General features: G+C 39.0%; 1 protein-coding gene across 2 annotated transcripts; it reads left to right on the top strand.

Annotated features, from left to right (window-relative positions):
- Positions 1 to 15,999: 15,999 nt before the first annotated feature.
- LOC110944999 (external alternative NAD(P)H-ubiquinone oxidoreductase B2, mitochondrial) lies at positions 16,000 to 21,528 on the top strand. Of its 2 annotated transcripts, none has more exons than XM_035989798.1 (12): positions 16,000 to 16,136; positions 16,219 to 16,253; positions 16,320 to 16,421; positions 18,426 to 18,684; positions 18,793 to 18,984; positions 19,074 to 19,324; positions 19,503 to 19,722; positions 19,795 to 19,899; positions 19,992 to 20,255; positions 20,679 to 20,800; positions 20,880 to 20,999; positions 21,243 to 21,528. In XM_035989798.1, the coding sequence occupies exons 3-12, from the start codon at positions 16,333 to 16,335 to the stop codon at positions 21,328 to 21,330; spliced, it is 1,710 nt and encodes a 569-aa protein (XP_035845691.1). In that variant the 5' UTR covers positions 16,000 to 16,136; positions 16,219 to 16,253; positions 16,320 to 16,332; the 3' UTR covers positions 21,331 to 21,528. The 2 variants fall into 2 exon arrangements, with proteins under 2 accessions (XP_035845691.1, XP_022042332.1); XM_022186640.2 differs by having other exon boundaries at positions 18,790 to 18,984.
- The last annotated feature ends 47 nt before the right edge of the window (positions 21,529 to 21,575 follow it).

The following is a 21,575-nucleotide window of genomic DNA, read 5'->3' as shown; positions in this document are numbered from 1 at the left end:
AGTTGATTTTGTTAAGTGGTTACAAAATATGGAAACTGTTGAATTGATTTGCAAATAATGATTGTAACCGAATAAGCATAAAATCCGGTATTTAAATCTAGTCGCACAAGACTTCTTGGGCGTACAAGAAGTCCATTCGCACAAGAGTCCCAATCGCACAAGGTGCATAGTCGCACAAGCCTTGTCGGTCGCACAAAACATCCTCAATCGCACAAGGCTTGACTGGATCACACAAGATGTAATGTTGTTTAACTATTGGGCCTCAAAGCCCAAAGACCAATCGCACAATGTCACTTATATATGTTATCAGCTGGGCCGAACCAGCCCAAATCACATCGCACAACCCATCTAGTCGCACAAGGTTACTGGACCGCACAGGTGTTATGTTTGTAACTGTTGGGCCGGGTGAGTAGTTGGGCTGGGTTAGTCGGATCGCACAACCCATATCGGATCGCACAAGATACGTGTGGGTTACCTGATTCGGGCCGAGAAAGTTATTGAAATTATTTGTGTTATTGAGCCCAATCGTTTAATCGCACAATGTATGATTTTGTTATGTTCTTGACTGTTTATGTGCAATACGTGTTTGCGGTGATACATAAGTGCATTATTTTAGTCAAGACCTGACTTGTATGGTAACCCTGCTAGGACGTGGTTGACCACTTTTAGTTCAAGAACCCCTTTCTATGTATCTGCCGAGCAACCCAAGGTGAGTTCACACTCTTACCAAGGCATGGGATTCCCGGGGTGTTGGGAATGGGATTGAAAGGATAAGGTTGAATAGATTCATACGGACACTATTACTAGACTACCATACCATCGTCCTCGGTTGTGCAGGACACATACGTAAAACCTACGTATACTTGTATTGCTCACTGTCCTCAGGTTGCGAAGGACACTCACGTAAAACCTACGTGAACTTATACTTACTACTGCCTCGGTTGTGTCAGGCACTTACGTAAAACCTATGTAAACCCCCACGTACCCCTATCCTCGGTTGTGAAGGATACTTACGTAAATCCTACGTAAACTTGTACGTATTACTGTTCTCGGGATATGTAGAACACTATGGTTACGAATAGTCTAGTGGATTAATAACATGGGAAGCCCCCACCAATAGAAACCAATAACGGCCCAGTAGAGCCTCATGTTACATACGGACTTACTATTATGCTTTTACTTACTGTGAACTCGCTCAACTAGTTGTTGACTCTCTGCTGCATGCCTTGCAGGACCTTAGGTACTATTAGAGCTTGCACAAGGAGGGGCAGGTCGTTGTGGGCAATGGATCGTGATTACTTATTAAACACTTATGACGTTTCAAACATTAATACTTATGTTGGGTTTTTACTTACATGCTTCCGCTACTTAAACAAAGTTTGGTTTGAACATCAATCGTATTGAATTGGGTTTTATGAATTACTTTAACTACTATACACTATGTTTGATATGATTGATGGCTTGATCCTGGTCATGTCACGCCTTCAGGCGGTGGTACTCCGCGTGTGGTTTTTGGGGGTGTGACATAAATAGCAAATGAGCAAGGAATGAAGGTTGAAAACCCAAGCTATTTATAGATTTCTTGAACCAGTAGGATCATTGCAATTGGTTCTAATCAAGATCTTGGCCTTACACTTGTTAAACAATGATTGGGCAACTTGCTAAACACACAAACCAGCCCACAACATTGAGAAATCAGGGATTAAAACCATATAAGCAGGTTGTTTTGCAGATTCATTGAATTTGCTGATCTGGGTAGGCTTTATGGACCGCAAGGGGTCCTCCATACGGTCCATATGGACCCTTGCTGGCAGCCAACTTTGCAAAAATGACAGTTTAGTCCCTGCACGTTGTTTTGTCACATTTTGGCACTTCTAACACCCGTCAAGCCCATTTTCAAGCTCCATGATGAAGCTATAATATATTTAACTTGAATTATGCTAAAAAATGTCACAGAGGACAGTTCGTTTGGCCGTACGGTTGCGGTTTTCGGTTAATTACGACGGAACCGTACCGAACGCGTAAACGACGCAAATTGCGCGACGAATGGTATTTTTGCATTCCGATCACTAAAATACAATATTCTAGTGATTACAAAAATTTTTGGATGTCCGGATATGGTCAGAACGCAAGATATGCTAGTAAATGCATACTTTCGCAGTTTTGACGCTTTTAGTCCCTGTGATCAAATAAGCGCATTTTCGCATACCAAACCCCTCAAAGCCTATTTCTAAGCTATGTAAATGATATTTAGGGTATGTTTAGCTCATGATCATGTTCCGGAATGTTTATTTCTATACGAATCGGCATACTTTCACAGTTTGTCGCAAATAGTCCATGTTATCGAATAAACTTGTTTTTGGCACACCAAACCCTTCAAAACTTATTTCTAAGTTATGTAAAGGTTATTTAAGGTATGTTAAGCCTAAGTCACTATTCCGGAGTGTTTGTCACGTTAAACTGATTACGTTTACGTATCAGTTTGCGTATAACTTTCTAGAAAGCGATTTAAAGCTTGAAATCGAACTAGAATCAAAACGTAAAATCGTTAAACACAAATACACATATATTGAGACCAAAACACATCGTTTCATTAATAATTGATATTGTTTTACATCATACATCGTTTACAAAGAACAATTGTCACAGTCTTCCCTAGTTTAGGAAATTTCATCCCGAAATTTTAACTAGAGGAAACTTGTGAAAACAAATGTGGATATTTCGCCTTCATTTGGCCCTCACGTTCCCAAGTAAACTCTGGGCCACGTTTGGACTCCCAGCGAACTTTGACTAATCGTATTCGCTTGTTCTTCAATCGCTTGATTCCACGGTCCATTATCTCCACAGGTTTCTCGACAAAGTGCATCGTGTCATCAATTTGAATTTCGTCGAGTAGAATATGAAGATCAGTGTCGGCAAAACACTTTTGTAAATTGGACACGTGGAATGTTGGGTGAATTTTCCCAAGTTCAGGAGGTAGCTCAAGTCGATAGGCAACCTTTCCGATTCATTCAACAATCTTAAATGGTCCAACGTATCGTGGTGCAAGTTTTCCTTTCTTTCCAAATCTCACTACCCCCTTCCAAAGGGATACCTTGAGTAAGACATGATCTCCGACTTGAAATTCCAAGGGCTTGCGTCGCATATCGGCATAACTCTTTTGACTGCTTCTAGCTGTCAGAAGATTATCGCGAATTTTCTTGACTTTATCTGTCGTTTCCAGAATGAGTTCAGGTCTAGTAAGCTGAGCTTCACCGATCTCATTCCAACAGACAGGTGAACGACATTTTCGACCGTATAAAGCTTTGAACGGTTCCATATTAATGCTAGCATGATAACTATTGTTGTAAGAAAACTCGATCAATGGTAGATGCGAATCCCAATTACCACCAAAGTCTATCACACATGCTCTAAGCATATCATCCAATGTTTGTATCGTCCTCTCAGATTGTCCATCCGTTTGGGGATGATAGGCAGTGCTCATATTTAGTTGGGTTCCCATAGCAGAGTGCATGGTCTTCCAAAAGTGAGATGAGAATCGAGCATCACGGTCAGATATGATATCTAAAGGAACACCATGACGAGACATAATCTCATCAACATAAATCTTGGCAAGTTTGTCGGCAAATAGATCCTCGCGAATCGGTATAAAGTGAACTGACTTCGTAAGACGATCAATGACTACCCAAATGGCATCATAACCTCTAGATGTGCGTGGTAACTTAGTCATGAGATCCATCGCAATGTTCTCCCACTTCCATACCAGTATTTCTGGTTGTACAAGCAAACCAGATGGTCGTTGGTGTTCAGCCTTGACTTTGAGACAAGTTAGGCATTTTGATACATACAAGGCAACATCCTTTTTCATACCAGGCCACCAGCACTGAATACGAAGATCCTTGTACATTTTGTCAGCACCAGGATGGATAGAATAACGAGACTTATGAGATTCGTCCATCACTAAAGTGCGAAGATTGTCTTGTTTCGGAATCCACAAACGATCCTTGAAATAGATTAATCCATTGTCTTTTGTTTCGAGTTTAAGCTCTAGTTGATGTGGAAATTCCTTACCCATCAACTCTTGTGTAACACAAGTATGTTGAGCTTGAGAAATGCGGGTTTGGATATCAGATTGAATTCGAACACAATGAAGCTTAACTCGTTCCTTTCGACTTAGCGCATCGGCTACAACATTTGCCTTATCAGGATGGTAGCGAATCTCGCAATCGTAATCGTTTAAGAGTTCAACCTAGCGTCGTTATCTCATGTTTAGCTCATTCTGATTGAAAATGTGTTGGAAACTTTTGTGGTCTGTGAAAACCACACATTTCGTGCCATAAAGATAGTGTCTCCAGATTTTGAGAGCAAAAACCACACCGTCTAACTCAAGATCATGAGTTGTGTAGTTCTTCTCGTGAATTTTTATTTGTCTTGACGCATAAGCTATAGCCTTACCTCGTTGCATAAGAACACAACCAAGGCCTAGGTTCGATGCATCACAATAGACAACAAAATCATCATTTCCATCAGGTAAAGATAAGACAGGAGCATCACAGAGTTTTTGTTTCAGTGTTTAGAAACCTTCCTCTTGTTTGGGTCCCCACTCAAAATGCTTATTCTTCAGAGAGAAATCAGTGAGAGGAACTGCAATCTTTGAGAAGTTCACGATAAATCGCCGATAGTAACCAGCAAGACCAAGAAAAGAGCGAACTTCTGTGGGAGTAGTAGGTGTATTCCAATCCTTAATCGCAGTGATTTTGGAAGGATCCACATGAATACCTTGCTCGTTAACAATATGACCCAAAAATTGAACTTCTTTGAGCTAGAATTCACAGTTGGAAAGTTGCTCCTTTTTCAAGAGTTCCACTGTCAGACGAAGGTGTTGTTTATGATCGGCTCGAGACTTCGAATAAATAAGAATGTCGTCAATAAAAACAATTATGAACTTGTCTAAATAAGGTTTACAAACCCTATTCATTAAATAAATGAAAATAGCTAGGGCATTCGTCAAACCAAAAGGCATGACAGTGAACTCGTAGTGACCATATCTCGTGCGGAAAGCAGTTTTGGGAATATCTTCTTCGAGTACACGAAGCTGATGATACCCAGAACGCAAATAGATCTTGGAAAAACATATAGCACCTTGTAGCTGATCAAAAAGATCATCTATTCGTGGTAGGGGATATCAATTCTTGATGGCGAGCTTGTTGAGCTCAGGATTATCGATACACATACGGAAAGATCCATCTTTCTTTTTCACAAACATGACTGGAGCGCCCCAAGGTGAATAACTTGGACGGATAAATCCTTTATCAGATAACTCTTGAAGCTGTTTAGAAAACCCTTGTATCTCAGACGGTGCAAGACGATAAGGTGCTTTAGCAATCAGGTTGGCATTGGGTACAAGATCAATATGAAACTCGACTTGACGAACTGGAGGCAAACTAGGCAGTTCATCGGGAAACACCTCTGGATAATCTCGAACAATCGGAATATCTTGAATACTTTTGCTCTTGCTTTTCTCCTCTGCGACATGTACCAGAAAGGCCACATATCCTTTTCGCAAGTATCTTTGGGCTTTCGTCCACGTCATGAGTTTCAAACCATTCAAGGGTTTCTTGCCATGAACTTCTAGAAATTCACCAGACAAAAGAAGAATACGAACAATCTTATCGAAACAAACCACCTCAGCATGTTGTTTGGTTAACCAATCCGTTCCTACGATAATGTCTAAACTTCTAAGTTGCATCGGTGTGAGGTCAATAGGAAAAAAATGGTTATCGAGGTTCAACTCACAATCGCGAATGAAAGAATCGAGACAAGAGGTTCACCAGTAGCAACTTCAACAGATAAGTGTTTCCTTAGTTTAGTTCTAGGCATCGCAAGTAAAGGCTCAAATGATAATGATACAAAACTTCTTTCAGCACCATAATCAAAAAGAATAGATGCAGGTTGATGGTTAACAAGGAACGTACCGTTAACAACTACGTTATCAGCACGAGCCTTGTTAGCATTGATGTTGTATGCTCGTCCACGAGCGGGATTAGCGTTGACGTTCGCGTTCCCAAGCCTCGGACAGTTGTTTCGGAAGTGACCCATCTCTCCACGGTTATAACACGAACCAGTTGGGAATGGAGGTCTAGCAGCGTTTCCCTGAGCTTGACCTTGTGCTGGATTCTGTGCAGCTTGATTCGGGACAGCCCGACAAATATTGGTCGTGTGACTAAGTCTACCACAAGAGGTACACTGTTTACAAGCTTGCTGAACCACATGATGACCATTGCACCGATTAAAGTACGGTGCAATACCAGCATAAGGCTTCTTTGCAGGAGGCTGTGCTGGTGGGTTCTGAACGTTCTGATTGGGTTGCGCAGTAACAGCAAAATTTTGGGAAGCCTTACGCTTCCTCGACCTCCTCGTTCTTCTTACCCGTTCCCTTGTCTTGATCAGTGTTGGCTGACTGTTTCTTATCACCCTTGCGAGTCAGTTTTCCCTTCCTGACCTGAGACTCGGTCAGGGTTGCAGCCAATTCGATAGCCTGACGAACAGTGGTAGGGTTACTACCAGTAACTATGTCTTGCACAGAGTCAGGCAACCCATCAATATACCTCTCGATCGCTTTCTCCAACGGGGTAACCATAGTAGGACACAACAAACTCAAATCCTCATAACGATCCGTGTAAGCACGGTGTTCTCCCCCATCTTGTTTCAAATCATCGAAGTCTCGTTCCAAAGCCCATATTTCATATCGGGGGCAGAACTCCCTCATCATGAGAGCCCGAAGCTCTTCCCAAGTTTGTGCCATAGCCACATCGGCACCACTATCTCTCATCACACCGTTCCACCATGATAGAGCACGTTTCTCAAAAACACTAGATGCGAACTCGACCTTTCGCTTATTCAGACATTGAACATGTCTAAACGTGCTTTCCAGACTCTCGAACCATTGTAGGAGCGCAGTTGCTCCTTGAGACCCAGAAAACTTCAGTGGTTTAGCCGAATTAAACGTTTTGAAACTACACAGACCATTGTTATTGTTGTTATTGTTGTTCGCTTGATTAATCTGAGTTATGAGGTTCAGAATCACAGTAGCGATCTGTTGAGCGACAAGGGCTGCGAGTGCAGCGTCCTGTGTTTGATCACATCTAGGTGGCATATTCTAAATAGAACAAGGAAACATGAGAAACGAGTGAGATTGACAATTGGATAAACAAAAGAGGTATCATTCGTTCGTTACCTTGAACAAACAAACGACACACATTGACTAATCAAAGTAAAAGGGTCAATATAATGTATCATGAAGACATGCTTTTGCCTATAAGTGGACACTCACCCCAAGAGTTCCCAGGTAAGAGTGACTGGTCTGATTATGTGGATTTGTATGAACACTCTAGCCTTAGACAGAAAACTCGACGTACAGGCACCCACGCTTCCAGATTGCACGTGTTCACATTATAAGACCCAAATTTTGACGAGATTTTGAAAACTTTGAAGGTTCAAAACCTTATAACAAATCATCTAAGAATAGATGATTGATTTTCAAAACGGATTTGTTATTGGTGTTCTTGTTGTGGCTATCACCCAAAGATAGGTGACGGTATTGTTTTAGAATCTAAACGCAAGAAAACCTGCGTTAGGGTCCTAGAAAGGTTATAGTCTAGGGTGAAAGCATTACTAATAACCTAATTTCCTAAAACTATGAGCTCTGATACCAACTCTTCTGTCACACCCCGACCGCGTCAAAACAATGAAACCGCGGCGGAAACGTCAGGGAGTGGAGCGACAGAATTATTGTTTCACAACACATGGATTGAAGTTTCGTTTTTATTTATTTATTAGATACTTAACATTGTCTTAAAGTAAAACAAACAAGTTCACATATTGTCTATCATCGTTATTAAGTCAATAAGGCCTCGTCCAATCCTATGTGAGCATGCATCCTAGTCGAAATAAACATCATCAAACACCACCTAAAACATAAGTGAAAATAAAGTCAGCATAAAAATGTCAGCGAGCACATAGTATTTGTGAGCATGTCAGATTCATGGCTTGTAATCATTTTGCAATAACTCGTATGACTACAAGAGTCGATAATAGAAAACCTCGTTTTGAAAAGTGTTTAGTATTGCAATATGATTAACCAACTCAAAACAAGTTGGTTATTGTTTATAAAACCTCGTTGCCATGAATCTAGACAAAAACATTTGCTTTTTTGAACCAAATTGTAAATCATTCTTGAAGTAGGACTCGTATGGTTTATATCATATAGTAAACATCGTTGCGTGTCATCGTTTAAAATCGTTCGTCCAAGTGAACTTAACGCCACAGAATGTAATATGATAAAAGCACTTATATATAAGAAGTACCAGCGGCGTATCTACCATGCTTTTATCACATTACACCTGTCCCGTTATCTAATCACATACCAAAAATCAATCGTTCAAAAATCGTTCTATTCGTTCATGTTGTCAATCGTTTGTTCAATTCGTTTACTTGTTTAAATCGTTCAAATCGTTCAATCATATCAATCGTTCAATCGTTCAATCGTTCAAGTCGTTCAATCGTTCAAATCGTTCGTATTTTAATTGTGAAAATTAACTTTTTGTCGTCTCGTTGAATACATTCAAACCTTCGTGACTCATCCATCGTACAACTCGTATTAACAAACCACCAAAGGGTAAGTTAACATTCATCAGGTTTTGTCGTTACCCACATTATCCCCATACATAACCATGGTGATAGTCCGATAACGGGATTTGTCAGATCCTATGGTACCATAACATACTACTAGTCTGCTTGATCATTGTTAATGAATGTCATTCGTTATGTAATTATGTCCCAACAAGTTCGTTCACATTATCAAAATCGTTGTGTTTAATACAAACCATGGTATTCGTTTTTGAAGACATCGAAATCGTTTAACACATATTAATCACCCCAAAACAATTGAAAACAGTAAAATAGGGGAACTATGTACTCACTTGAGATTGCAAGGTATTCTCGATTTAAGTGAACTAACAAAGCTCGCCAATCAAGTGGCACCTAGTATCAGATAACTATGTTAATAAATCGACACCTAAATCGGGAGATCGGGTAGAATGAGTCTCGTAAGCCAAATGAGTATTGAAACTCATGTGATATGGTTTAACAATGCCTACATTCTGATTCGGAACCTATCCTAAGTGCTTACGACCCGTTATGACCCATTAAGGTAGTCTACGCTACTTTAACGCGTCATTAGCGCGAATGCGCGTTCGAGACGCCTAACTAGTCCTATGACATGTATTATATGCCCTAACATGTTTAAATATGTTGCATAATCAATTTATGTGTCAAAAAGTAAGTTACATATTCTTAAATTCAAATGGGGAAATGGATTTTATCACCCTAAACTATTCAAAATTGGTCGTTGCCACCCCCAACTTTCACTTTGGCTCCCACCACCCCTAACTGGACACTTGGGTTACTGTGTCACCCCGTCGTTAACCAGACACTAACTAGGTTAGTTTTTTTGTTGACGTGGCTAATTTATCCTATGTGGCATACTGATGTGGATCTAGAACATATTTTATAAATAACAAAAAAAAAATAAAGGACTAAATAAATAAAATACCCTCTACCATCACCTACATCTTCATCTTCATCCATCTTCAATCACAAAACCCTAACCTCCACCTCCACCACCACCACCCATCTGTAACCACCACCGAAACCCACCCCTTCACTATACAAACTCACAACACCCTACAAAGTATCCGTCATTTGCATCAGGAAGAAATCCGCAAACTAATAAACAAATCTAAAACAGATCTCGGTGTAGAGGAGCCACATGTTCAATTTCAGCCACAATTTCCGGCTGGATTTCTCGTTTTTAGGTAGAGATAGGTATTTTGAGAGGCAGAATTGCAGCAAAAAGAAGCATACACAAACCGATATACAGAGAAACGCGAGTATATAGTTGTTCTGGTGGATAGATCTGGTGATTGCACCGACGGTGTTAGGCATCATGATGATGAATAGGAATGTCCACTGGTAATCATCAGTGATTGCATGAGGATTTCGTATGGGATATAGGGTTGGTTTCTTATTGAGAGGCATATGAATTGTGTGTTTGTAGGAGAGTTATGGATTGTTGTGATGAAGTGAAGTGAAGTGTGGGGAGTTAGGATTGCAGATCCATATCCACATCGATGAGGATATAGTTTTTTTCCTTTATTTTTGGTTATTTAAAAATATGTTCCAGATCCACATCCACGTCAGCATGCCACATAGGATAAAGTAGCCACGTCAGTAAAATAAACTAACCTAGTTAGTGCCTGGTTAACGACGGGGTGACACAGCAACCCAAGTGTCCAGTTGGGGGTGGTGGGAGCCAAAGTGAAAGTTGGGGGTGACAACGGCCAATTTTGATTAGTTGGGGTGATACAATCCATTTACCCAATTCAAATTATGCATGAAAAGGGCATTTTGGTCATTTACCTAAGGCATATAACTACCTATCACACAACTAATTAAACTAAGTGACCATAAGGTATAACCTCAGAAGGTTATTCCCTATACAACTATGGTTACAAAGTATGTTTGGTTTGATCCTAACGATCAACCAAATGGGTCGGGTTTGAAAGTTTAGGCGGTTGTCAAGACCGCTTGACTTACGACCCTATTCAAGCACTAGACTAAAAGTGACGAGTTAAACATGTTAAAACATGTTTAACTAAGTTAGAAAACTGATTTGATATCAAAACAAAGTGTTTTGATACCCGAAAATAGTTTCGTCGCAAAATGCACATAATCGTGCATTTTGACCGAAACTTGACTCGTCACTTTGACTAATCAACGTGGTAATCAGTAGGTATAGTCACAAGGGACTATAACCATCGTGATTACGCTCACGTTGCAAAGTTCAAACGAACTTTTTCTTGAGCAATTCAGGGTCAAAGTAGAAAGTCAAACACTATTTGACTTTCTTGCTTGAATACATAACCAAGCATGAAAGATCACTTACAAAGGGTCCAAGCTTGGAAGAAAACAAAGAAAACTGAAGAGTGGAGCCTTCAACAAGTGTGAGAGCTTCCAATGAGCAGATTTGAGATAAAGAGCAAATGACCAAGGAATGAAGGTTGAAAACACAAGCTATTTATAGATTTCTTGAACCATTAGGATCATTGCAAGTGTTTCTAATCAAGATCATGGGCTTACACTTGCTAAACAATGATTGAGCAACTTGCTAAACACAAAACCAGCCCACAACATTGAGAAATTAGGGATTAAAACCATATGAGCAGGCTGTTTTGCAGATTCATTGAATCTGCTGATCTGGGCAGGCTTTACGGACCGCAAGGGGTCCTCCATACGGTCCGTATGGACCCTTGCTTGCAGCTAACTTTGCAAAAATGACAGTTTAGTCCCTACACGTTGTTTTGTCACGTTTTGGCACTTCTATCACCCATCAAGCCCATTTTCAAGCTCCATGATGAATTTATAATATATTTAACTTGAATTATGCTCAAAAATGTCACGGAGGTCGGTTCCTTCGGTCGTACGGTTGCGGTTTTCGTTTAATTACGACGGAATCGTAACGAACGCGTAAACGACCCAAATTGCGCGACGAATGGTATTTTTGGATGTCCAGATATGGTCAGAACGCAAGATATGCACGTAAATGCATACTTTCGCAGTTTTGACGCTGTTAATCCCTGTGATCAAATAAGCGCATTTTCGCATACCGAACCCCTCAAAGCCTATTTATAAGCTATGTAAAGGATATTTAGGGTGTTTTTAGCTTATGGTCATGTTCCGGGATGTTTGTTTCTATACGAATCGGCATACTTTCGCAGTTTGTCGCAAATAGTCCCTGCGATCGAATAAACTTGTTTTTGGCACACTAAACCCTTGAAAAGTTAGTTCTAAGTTATGTAAAGGTTATTTATGGTATGTTAAGCCTAAGTCACTATTCCGGGGTGTTTGTCGTGTTAAACTGATTACGTTTATGTATCAGTTTGCGTATAACTTTCAAGAAAGCGATTTAAAGCTTGAAATCGAACTAGAATCAAAACGTAAAATCGTCAAACACGGATACACATATATTGAGACCAAAGCACATAGTTTCATTAATAATTGATACTGTTTTACATCGTACATCATTTACAAAGCACAATTGTCACAGTTCTCGCCGGAGAGGTAACCCCATCTTACCAAGACAAGCTGGAGAGTCTGCCACTCCATACCCAGTCTTGCCGGAGAGGTAATTATCATTGTATTTCCCATAAATAGAATTTTCTCAATTCATGATTTAAAATGAATCTATTATTAGGGCTTTCATCAAAGAACAAGGAAATTAGTATTCACATGATGGATCATCTTCCAGAACCAAGTAGTACCAATAAATAAGAAATAACAGTGGCCAAGTGTTATCGCTTATTTACCATACTTGCAACGTTCTAGTCATAATCCTCACGGCATACCAACACCCATCACACTTTATCTATGAAGGTAATTAGCTTATCTCAAAGCTTAAGACATTTTTCTTAGGTTCAAGTCTAAATACTATCACGTGTGCTACCAGTTAATAGAAATTTCCTAACTCTCTCGTTTAAGCTTAGGTATTATCACAACACCTATTTGCTTAAATCAGTGGCTCTGATACCACTTCTGTCACGTCCCCCGACCCTGCCCTGGGAGCGGGAGCCGTGAGCAATCAAGTGGTACCGGTGGTTATTTTGAAAACATTGCAGCGGAAAATTTCATCAGGAACATGAGTTAGGAAAAATATCAGAGTTTTGAAACACCATATTTTTATTATTAAACAGATGGTAATAAACCATGTTTTACAAGGATAGCTTTAATAGGGGATAAACCCGAATACATAAAAATAACATTTAATTTAACTCATTTGATAAAATAAGCCACTTCTTTAAGCCGTTCGGTGTAGTCTCACAATTCTTATTCCAATCTACTGTAATCACCTGAAATGCGTTTTAAAAACATTTGTTCAGCAGGAAATACTGGTGAGTTCATTCAGTTTTACAAAAACACATTTGTTATAATTTACAGTATTAAGAGCGATTACAATTGTTTCTATCTTATAATTATCTGACCGAGTTGTCACTCGACCGGATCTGTGACTGTGGTCATATCACTAATGGGTCCGTTCACCCAGAAGTGACGTTATCACTATTTAGGTCCGTTCACCTAAAAGTGACGCTGGATAAGCAATGTATACAAAACCCCACGTACTGTCAGTAATTTAAGATAACAAAGACTTAATCCATGTAATTATAACTGGAAAACACTTAGGGTTTTGGAAATATCTTTGATGAAAATAGAATGACTCACCTTATTAGCATATAGTCTTGATTAAACAAGCCCCTTGATTCTAAGTCTTTTGATGATTACATATCTTGTTTGATAATAAGTTTTATAGATCGGAGTTTTCTGATAGTTAAACATATAGTTTAACAGAGTGGAATAGGTATTAGTGTAAAACCACATCAAACCTAACGATGGTCACGAGATCAGAACCTTAACAAAATTCACAAAGTATAGTCTTATTTAGACAGCACTTTGGCATTCGTTAGTTGGTTTCCGGATCGATCGGACAGAATATCGTATTGGTGATTATTGGTTAGAACACTAACATATAGAGAGAAGAAGAGAAGAAACGAGCAAAGAAAATGAATCATAAGCTTCCTATTTATAGATAAGGGATAAATCTTACCCCGTATAGAACTTCCCTAGGTGTTATCTACCCATATACACCTTCCTCAGTTGAACTTTCCCTAGATAAAACTAGGGCTGTTCAAAAAGCTCGCGGCTCGGAGCTCGCTCGAAGCTCGGAAAAAGCTCGCTCGATTTGGCTCGGTTTAAAAGTGAGCCGAGCCGGCTCGACTCGGTTAGAAAGTGAGCCTAGCTCGGCTCGGCTCGTAACGAGCCGAGTTGGCTCGGTTTGGCTCGCTTTGTAGCTCGGCTCAGTTTAACTCGAATTATTTTACTTATAATAAGTTTTAATTTTATATACATTATAATATATTACAAAAAAAACTGATTATTTTTTACATGTATATAGGTTTGTAATTTGATATTTATGGCATATTTGAAGATTGATTGCCATACTAATGAACTAATATTGCATTTTATTGAAATTAAAACTTATTTTGCGTTGTTAAACTTGATTTTGGTTTGAATTGTATTAGCTTGAACTTATTTTGAATATATTCTTTTAAATTATTGAATAGTATTTTAGGCTATTAAATTTTAAGAGGTATATATTAGTTTTTTTTTTTTTATAAAATCGAGCCAAACCAAGCCGAGCAGAGCTAGCTCGGTTTAAAACCAAGCCGAGCCCGAGCTTAGATTATTAGTTTTTTTTTTATAAAATCGAGCCAAACCAAGCCGAGCTGAGCTAGCTCGGTTTAAAACTAAGCCGAGCCCGAGCTTAGATTTTCAGCTCGGTTTCAAATCCGAGCCGAGCCGAGCAAGCTCCGTTTATAATCAAGCCGAGCCCGAGCTTGGCCTGGCTCCGCTCATGAACAGCCCTAGATAAAACCTTCCTCAGTTGAACCTTCCCTATATGTTATTTTCCTTAGATAACATTTTCCTTAGATAATACCAACCCCATATATACCTATTTAGATATTATTTACCTCATGTATATCTTGTTGTTAAACTTTAGCTGTTTAACTTTACTTAACTGATTAACTTACTTAGTTGATTAATTAATCTTACTTAGCTGATTAATTAATTAATTAATTTACTTAATCTTACTTAGCTGTTAAGTTTTACTTATCTATTAAGGTTTCTTAACCGCTAAGTTTTACTTAACCATTAAGTTTACTTAACTACTAAGTTTACTAATCCTCTAAGTTTACTTAACTACTAAGTTAACTTGATCGCTAAGTATTCTAGTTTAACAGCTCCCTGGTTATGAGTTCTAATTTCTAGATACAATGAAACTCGTATTAGCGTATTAACCTAATTCAATTTTAACGATAATCACGAGATCATAACCTACAACGAATGACAAAGTATAGCCGTATACAGGCAGTACTTAAACATCCATTGGATCAGTTTCAATCGATCGGATAAAATATCGTACCCGTGATTAGAGTTATTACCCTAATAACAGGCTGAGTTTCGGGGTTTAGGGGTATTATTCCTGATAATTTTCACTTGCTAGAAATTTGAGAGAGAAAGAAATGATGAACGTTTTGAAATGAAGCTGGAAGCCTCAATATATAGGCTGATTCGGGGACTCGCTCGCGCCCCGCGAGCCTCGTCTCACTCTCTCTCGCGCCCCGCGAGGAAGTCCCATCTATGCGTAGGGTTGGCTGGTCATCGAGTAGTCTGACACATGTGTGACACATGGCATAACACATGTCTGGATTGAAACGAGTCTCTCGCGCCCCGTGAGAGATCTCCTCTATTTGGTCTCGGCCCGCGACGGGACAAAATTTCATTTTTATTTGATTTTTCGTTTCGGTTTTCATCGTACGCGCTTAGGGTTTCAATCAAGGCTCGTTCTAGGGTGTTTTTTGAGGGTTGTTACACTTAGGCTAAAGGGTGTGGGGGTCATGGTTGACTAGTTGTAACATGATTTGCCACTTAAGAACATGAATGGAAGGATGCGCCACTCCCTCCTTGATTGATGGTGGTTGACGTGGATTAAACCACCATTACCATGGCCCTCCATTTGATGACTTTGAGACAAAAAAATATATTAAAATAATAACCACACCCTTAAGAGAGTGGGTTTAGATGGTGGATTAACATGACCCTATATGAAGGGTTATGACCATATCCTTTAACCTTATGAATCGAGTTTAAACTATAAACGTAATGCACAAAATGAACCGTGATAAACTCTCCAATTGATAAGAATGACTAATGTGAGTCTAGAATGTGGGACATTGAGATCAAATGCTATTTAGCTTTCCCTCATATAAATTTGTCAACGAGTGAAAAATAAATCGGTCAAGAAGTGAATAATATGTTCTAATAAAAGTGCGGAACACGTGGTATGACCCCGGAAATCCAGGAAAGACCGAAAACTTTCTCTCCAAGGCATCCATATTCGCGTGCCAAACCCTACTAAACCACTCACCACTTTCTCCCTCCCACATATTTGGTATCTAAAAAATGTAACTTCCTGTCTTGATTCGTTTTAATTTTATAATATGTGCAATTACTTTTTCATTGATTTTGTTGTTGTTGTTATTGCAGCAAGGAGTCCACATTGGAATTAATTCTTTGAATTCGTAAGAACTTTCTTCGACGTGTTTTTGCAGTTGAGATCTGAATTCTGATATGTTTTTTGTTTTCAGTTTTGAAGCGAAAATGGGGAGTTTGAATTTGTATGAGAGGTTTTCTAGGACATTTCGTGAACATCCGTCTCTTTCGAAATTTCTAGTGGTTTTTGCACTCAGGTATACTAATTCATACGTGTTATTATTATTATTCTGTGTTGTGTGAATGCGATTAGACCATGCGTAGTCGTAAGGGTGAATAACGTCCTTATCATTGGGCGTTTTCCGCCATATGGGAGTACAGTCACCAAGGGGCATTATTGGGCGTTTTTCTAAAATGGGTGTAGTGGAGATGTGGACATTATGATAATAGTGGTGTAAAGAATTAAATAAATTAAAAAAGCATGAAAAAAAATTGTTTGGCTAAAGGGAAAGGAGATAACTCTCATTGGTCAAGCCATTTTCTTCTCCGGCTTGATATATAAAACGCCTCAACTTATTTTTTGCAAAAAAAACGCCCAAACCCGCCCACGGGGGTGGGGTGCTTGGCGTGATGGGGCGTGCTTGGCTCTAAAACACGCCTGACCAAGCCCAGTACGGGTGGTCTTAGGTTTTGCTTGATTTTAGTTTATTATTATCATTATTATTTTTTATATCTTATGAACTGCCGTATTGAAGCATATTAGATCCAGATTTGATATGAACCGGATTTTATTCGTGGTATGTTACAATGCTATGACTTATATGCTGATAATGGTGACATGCCAGGCGTGTTAATGATCTTTAGCAGCACAGTACTGTCCGATTCATATCATGATTTGTGTTGAGTTTTTATTTGATATTGCATGTGCTTACGAATTTAGGTTGCTGTTGCATCGAATCATTTATTTCTGGTTAGTTTGGTGCAACTAACGCTTAATGTGCTTAAGGTTTTGTTTGTCTCTTTAACTCATTTGTAGCTTGGTAGATAACTAATAAATAATATGTTGAGAATAGTATTGCAAATGAATCCATTGCTTTGGAGACGTTGCACAAGACAATTAATTGCCTTTGTTTCTCTCTCCCACTATTTATGGATATATTCAATGCAACACATACGAGTGTATTATTGGCATGGTTGCAAAAATCGCGACTAGCCGGCGATTAATCGCCGACTAATCGCTAGTCGCCCATCAACTGAGTAATTTTCAGCTAATCAGTAAAAAAATCGCTAGTCGGCCATAATCGCGACTAGTAGGTCGGGAAAAATCGGGAAAAAACAAAAAAAATCGGAAAAAACAAAAAAAAATCGGAAAAAAACACATATTCCGGCCAAAACCTCCCAGATTCCGGTCAAAACTTGTCCACTTAAAAAAATTACGTATAAAAATATATGTATATATGTATAAAAAGTTAAAATTATACATAAAAAGTCCGATCCGATTAATCCCGAGTAATCCCGAGTAGTCGCTAGTCCCTACCTCACCGACCCGCTAGCGACTAGCGAGTTCTCCAACCTTGATTATTGGTCCTCAAGGTTACCAACATATTATTGTTATTAAACGAACTTGCCACCTAGGTTGAGAAGAGGGATGTCTTGAGTTCAAGTCCCACAAACGACAACAAGGGATTAAAAGAAATTTGTCATTCAAAAAAAAAAAAAATAAAATAAAATTAAAAAAAAAAACCAACTTGCCCCTAACAACCATAACCATGAGGACCTATAATGCACATTAGAGCCCACAATGAAGGTTCTTCATGCCAGAACCACATTAACTCAATGTTTCAAGTGTAAAAACTCTAGTAGGGCTGCGAAGAATACGGGCTGGACCGAGTAACCAAAGACTGACCTGAGCCCAGACTGATTAAAAATATCCGGTTCAGTTATGGGTCTTAGTTTTGAAGGTGAATTCGTTCCGGCTTGAAGCCGAAAATTTTTAGGTTCTGTGATAGGTTATGCATGGAAACATCTAAGTAACAGTTTTCATGTGTTTTGTGAAAGGTTATGCATGTAAACATATGAAACATGTTAGCATACAATGGTCCTGTCCGGTCAATGCACACCCCTACAAGTGCGTGTGTTCTGTTTTTACTTCTTGCCAAATACAATACCTTCTCTAATATAGCTATAATTAACTACTTCATTTATCATGTCTTATGGTTTAGTTCATGAACTTATTGGTTTCAAAACATGTATCATTTCAGTGGTGGGGGTGTTGTGGCTTATTCAGTTGCAAATAGTGAAAATTATGATAATGTGGGTAACCAGAAAAAGAAGGTTGTCGTGCTTGGCACTGGTTGGGCTGGAACAAGTTTCTTGCGGAATCTTAAGAACCCCTCTTATGACGTCCAAGTAATATCACCAAGGAATTACTTTGCATTTACACCTTTACTACCAAGCGTAACAGTTGGCACTGTTGAAGCGCGCAGCGTTGTGGAACCAATTCGCAACATTGTCAAAAAGGTAACTAAAGTGGTTTATATATTCTTGTGTGGAAATTAGATAAGTCACAGTGTGACAATTAGCATTTGCAACATGTATCAATGTTTGTTAATTGACCTGTAACAGAAGAAGGTAGACGTTGACTTTTGTGAAGCTGAATGCTATAAGATTGATGCAAAGAAGAAGAAAGTGTATTGCCGGTCAACTAAAAATGACAAGGAAGAATTTGTTGTCGATTATGATTACCTGGTTGTTGCCATGGGAGCTCGTGTGAATACGTTTAACACGCCTGGCGTGGAAGAAAACTGCCTCTACTTGAAGGTAATTCACCTGACATTTGTGTACGCATCCTATAAGTCAGTTATGTTGGTTTACTATAATCCTAATGATTTAGGGGGATTCCAATTCAGGAAGTTGAAGATGCGCAGAAGATTCGCAGGAAAGTAATCGATTGCTTTGAAAAGGCGAGCCTGCCTAATGTGAGTGATGATGAGAGGAAAAGGATGCTTCAGTTTGTTGTTGTGGGTGGTGGTCCAACCGGTGTGGAGTTTGCAGCTGAGCTTCATGATTTTGTATCAGAGGACTTGGTTAAATTGTACCCAACCGTGAAAGACTTTGTGAAAATATCACTTCTGGAGGCAACTAACCATATTCTGAACATGTAAGGCCTTTTTTGGGCTCACAAGTCTTCATTTTTGTACTCATTTTATTCAAGTCTTCATTTTTTAGTCATTTTCATAAACTTGACTGAAGCAATTTCTTGAAGAATGGGTCATAAATAATTGCCGGGTGTAGCTTTATTCCATATATGTGTGCTTACAATACCCTTTGGTTTGCAGGTTTGACAAAAGAATCACGGTTTTCGCTGAAGAAAAGTTCCATAGAGATGGTATAGATTTGAAAACAGGATCAATGGTGGTCAATGTCTCAGATAAAGAAATTTCAACAAAAGAGATCAAAACTGGGAAAATCTCAACTATACCCTATGGGATGGCAGTATGGTCAACAGGCATTGCCACTCGTCCCGTCGTGTTGGATTTTATGAAGGAAATCGGGCAGGTATTGTCTCTTCTTTAGGCGGCGAGTTTACATATTAATTATTAAATGTTATGTGTGTCTTGTGCTTCATAGGCGAATCGACGCGTTTTAGCTACTGATGAATGGCTTCGAGTTGAAGGGACCAACGACATATATGCACTAGGGGATTGTGCCACGATAAACCAGCGTAAAGTCATGGTACATTCAATCTTGACATCATCATATATATGTATGTGTCACTCTGTTTCAATATGTAAGAAAAAGGCTGACTTTGAATGCTTGATTGGCAGGAGGATATTTCAGCTATATTTGAAAAGGCTGACAAGGACCAGTCTGGAACATTGACTGTTAAAGAGTTCCAAGACGCGGTTAATGACATATGCGATCGATATCCTCAGGTGCAACTGTATCTAAAGAATAAGAATATGAGCAGCATTGTTGATCTACTAAAGGAGACCAAGGGTGATGTTGTAAAAGAAATCAGTGTTGATGAATTTAAATCAGCATTATCTCAAGTCGATTCTCAGGTGAAGAATTTCCCAGCAACCGCCCAGGTAAACAAAATTTAAAAAACAATGAATAAGAAAGAGAAGCTTATTACATGAATACTCATCTAGGGTAGCAATGGGCCGGGTGTGAGACAAGTACAGGTAATTCCGGTTTCATACCCAATTGACAAACCGCGTCCAATACCCTCCGGGTACCCAAATTCTCATTACCTGTTGTGTAACAGGTATACCGATTTATGTAAAAAAATAGTATTAAATACTATAACCTCATAAGTTTATTAAACTAAAGTGAGTATGATAAGGATAAAAATAGAGAGATTATTTTAAAAAGTTTAGATACAAAAACAAATTGGTGGTACAGAAAAATAAAACAGATCTTGTACCAGAATACTTTTCTCGAATATATATGTCGCGCTTCGGGTTTTTATGTCATTCCGATTAAATAGTTTCATGCTTGGCAATATGCAGGTTGCAGCTCAGCAGGGCACCTACCTTGCAGATTGTTTCAACCGCATGGACAAGTGTGAGAAACATCCGGAAGGTCCAATACGTTTCAGAGAGTCAGGACGACATCGTTTCCGTCCTTTCAGGTACCTATGCACAGAACATGGAAAAAAATGAAAATGATGGTAGTAACATATTGAGACAAGTATGGTTGGTTGTGTGTAGATACAAACATCTTGGTCAATTTGCCCCATTAGGAGGAGAGCAAACAGCTGCCCAACTCCCTGGAGATTGGGTCTCTATCGGGCACAGTTCTCAGTGGCTATGGTATTCGGTTTATGCAAGGTACATACATATGTATTCCTAAATAAGAAATGAACGTACAACAAATAAAGTGTTGAGAAGTGCAGTCAATTTACCCGAAAAAGTATGGTGTATTTACAATTGAATTTATATTTCTTAACCAGGGAATAAAATCAATATTTTAAAAACACAATTGGTCATAAAAAATCGTCTTTGTTTTAATCTCTTCTTATGATCACTGTGTATTGAAAATGTTTGTATTGTTTCGTCTTTTGATTTTAACAGCAAGCAAGTGAGTTGGCGTACGAGGTCGTTGGTGGTCTCAGACTGGATGAGGCGTTTCATCTTTGGCAGGGACTCGAGCCAAATATAACAAACAATTTTCCCCTAACTCGTTCTGTCCATTTACGAATTACAAACATCGAGTTACATCTCGTCAACAACCTACTTTACTTGATCTTCTCTATTTCAGTTTCTAAATTTTTACCTTTTTATGTTGCTACATGTTGTTTAACACAACTTGTGCACCAATTGCGTACAGGTAGAAAAACCATAATGACTATTCCCATCACAATTGTCTTGCTGTGACTTGAAAGAATATCGGTAACGACTGCCACC

The sequence above is a fragment of the Helianthus annuus genome, chromosome 1 (genome assembly GCF_002127325.2).
Source record: "Helianthus annuus cultivar XRQ/B chromosome 1, HanXRQr2.0-SUNRISE, whole genome shotgun sequence".
Taxonomy (NCBI): Eukaryota; Viridiplantae; Streptophyta; class Magnoliopsida; order Asterales; family Asteraceae; genus Helianthus; species Helianthus annuus.
This window is presented reverse-complemented; position numbering and strand designations above follow the sequence as displayed.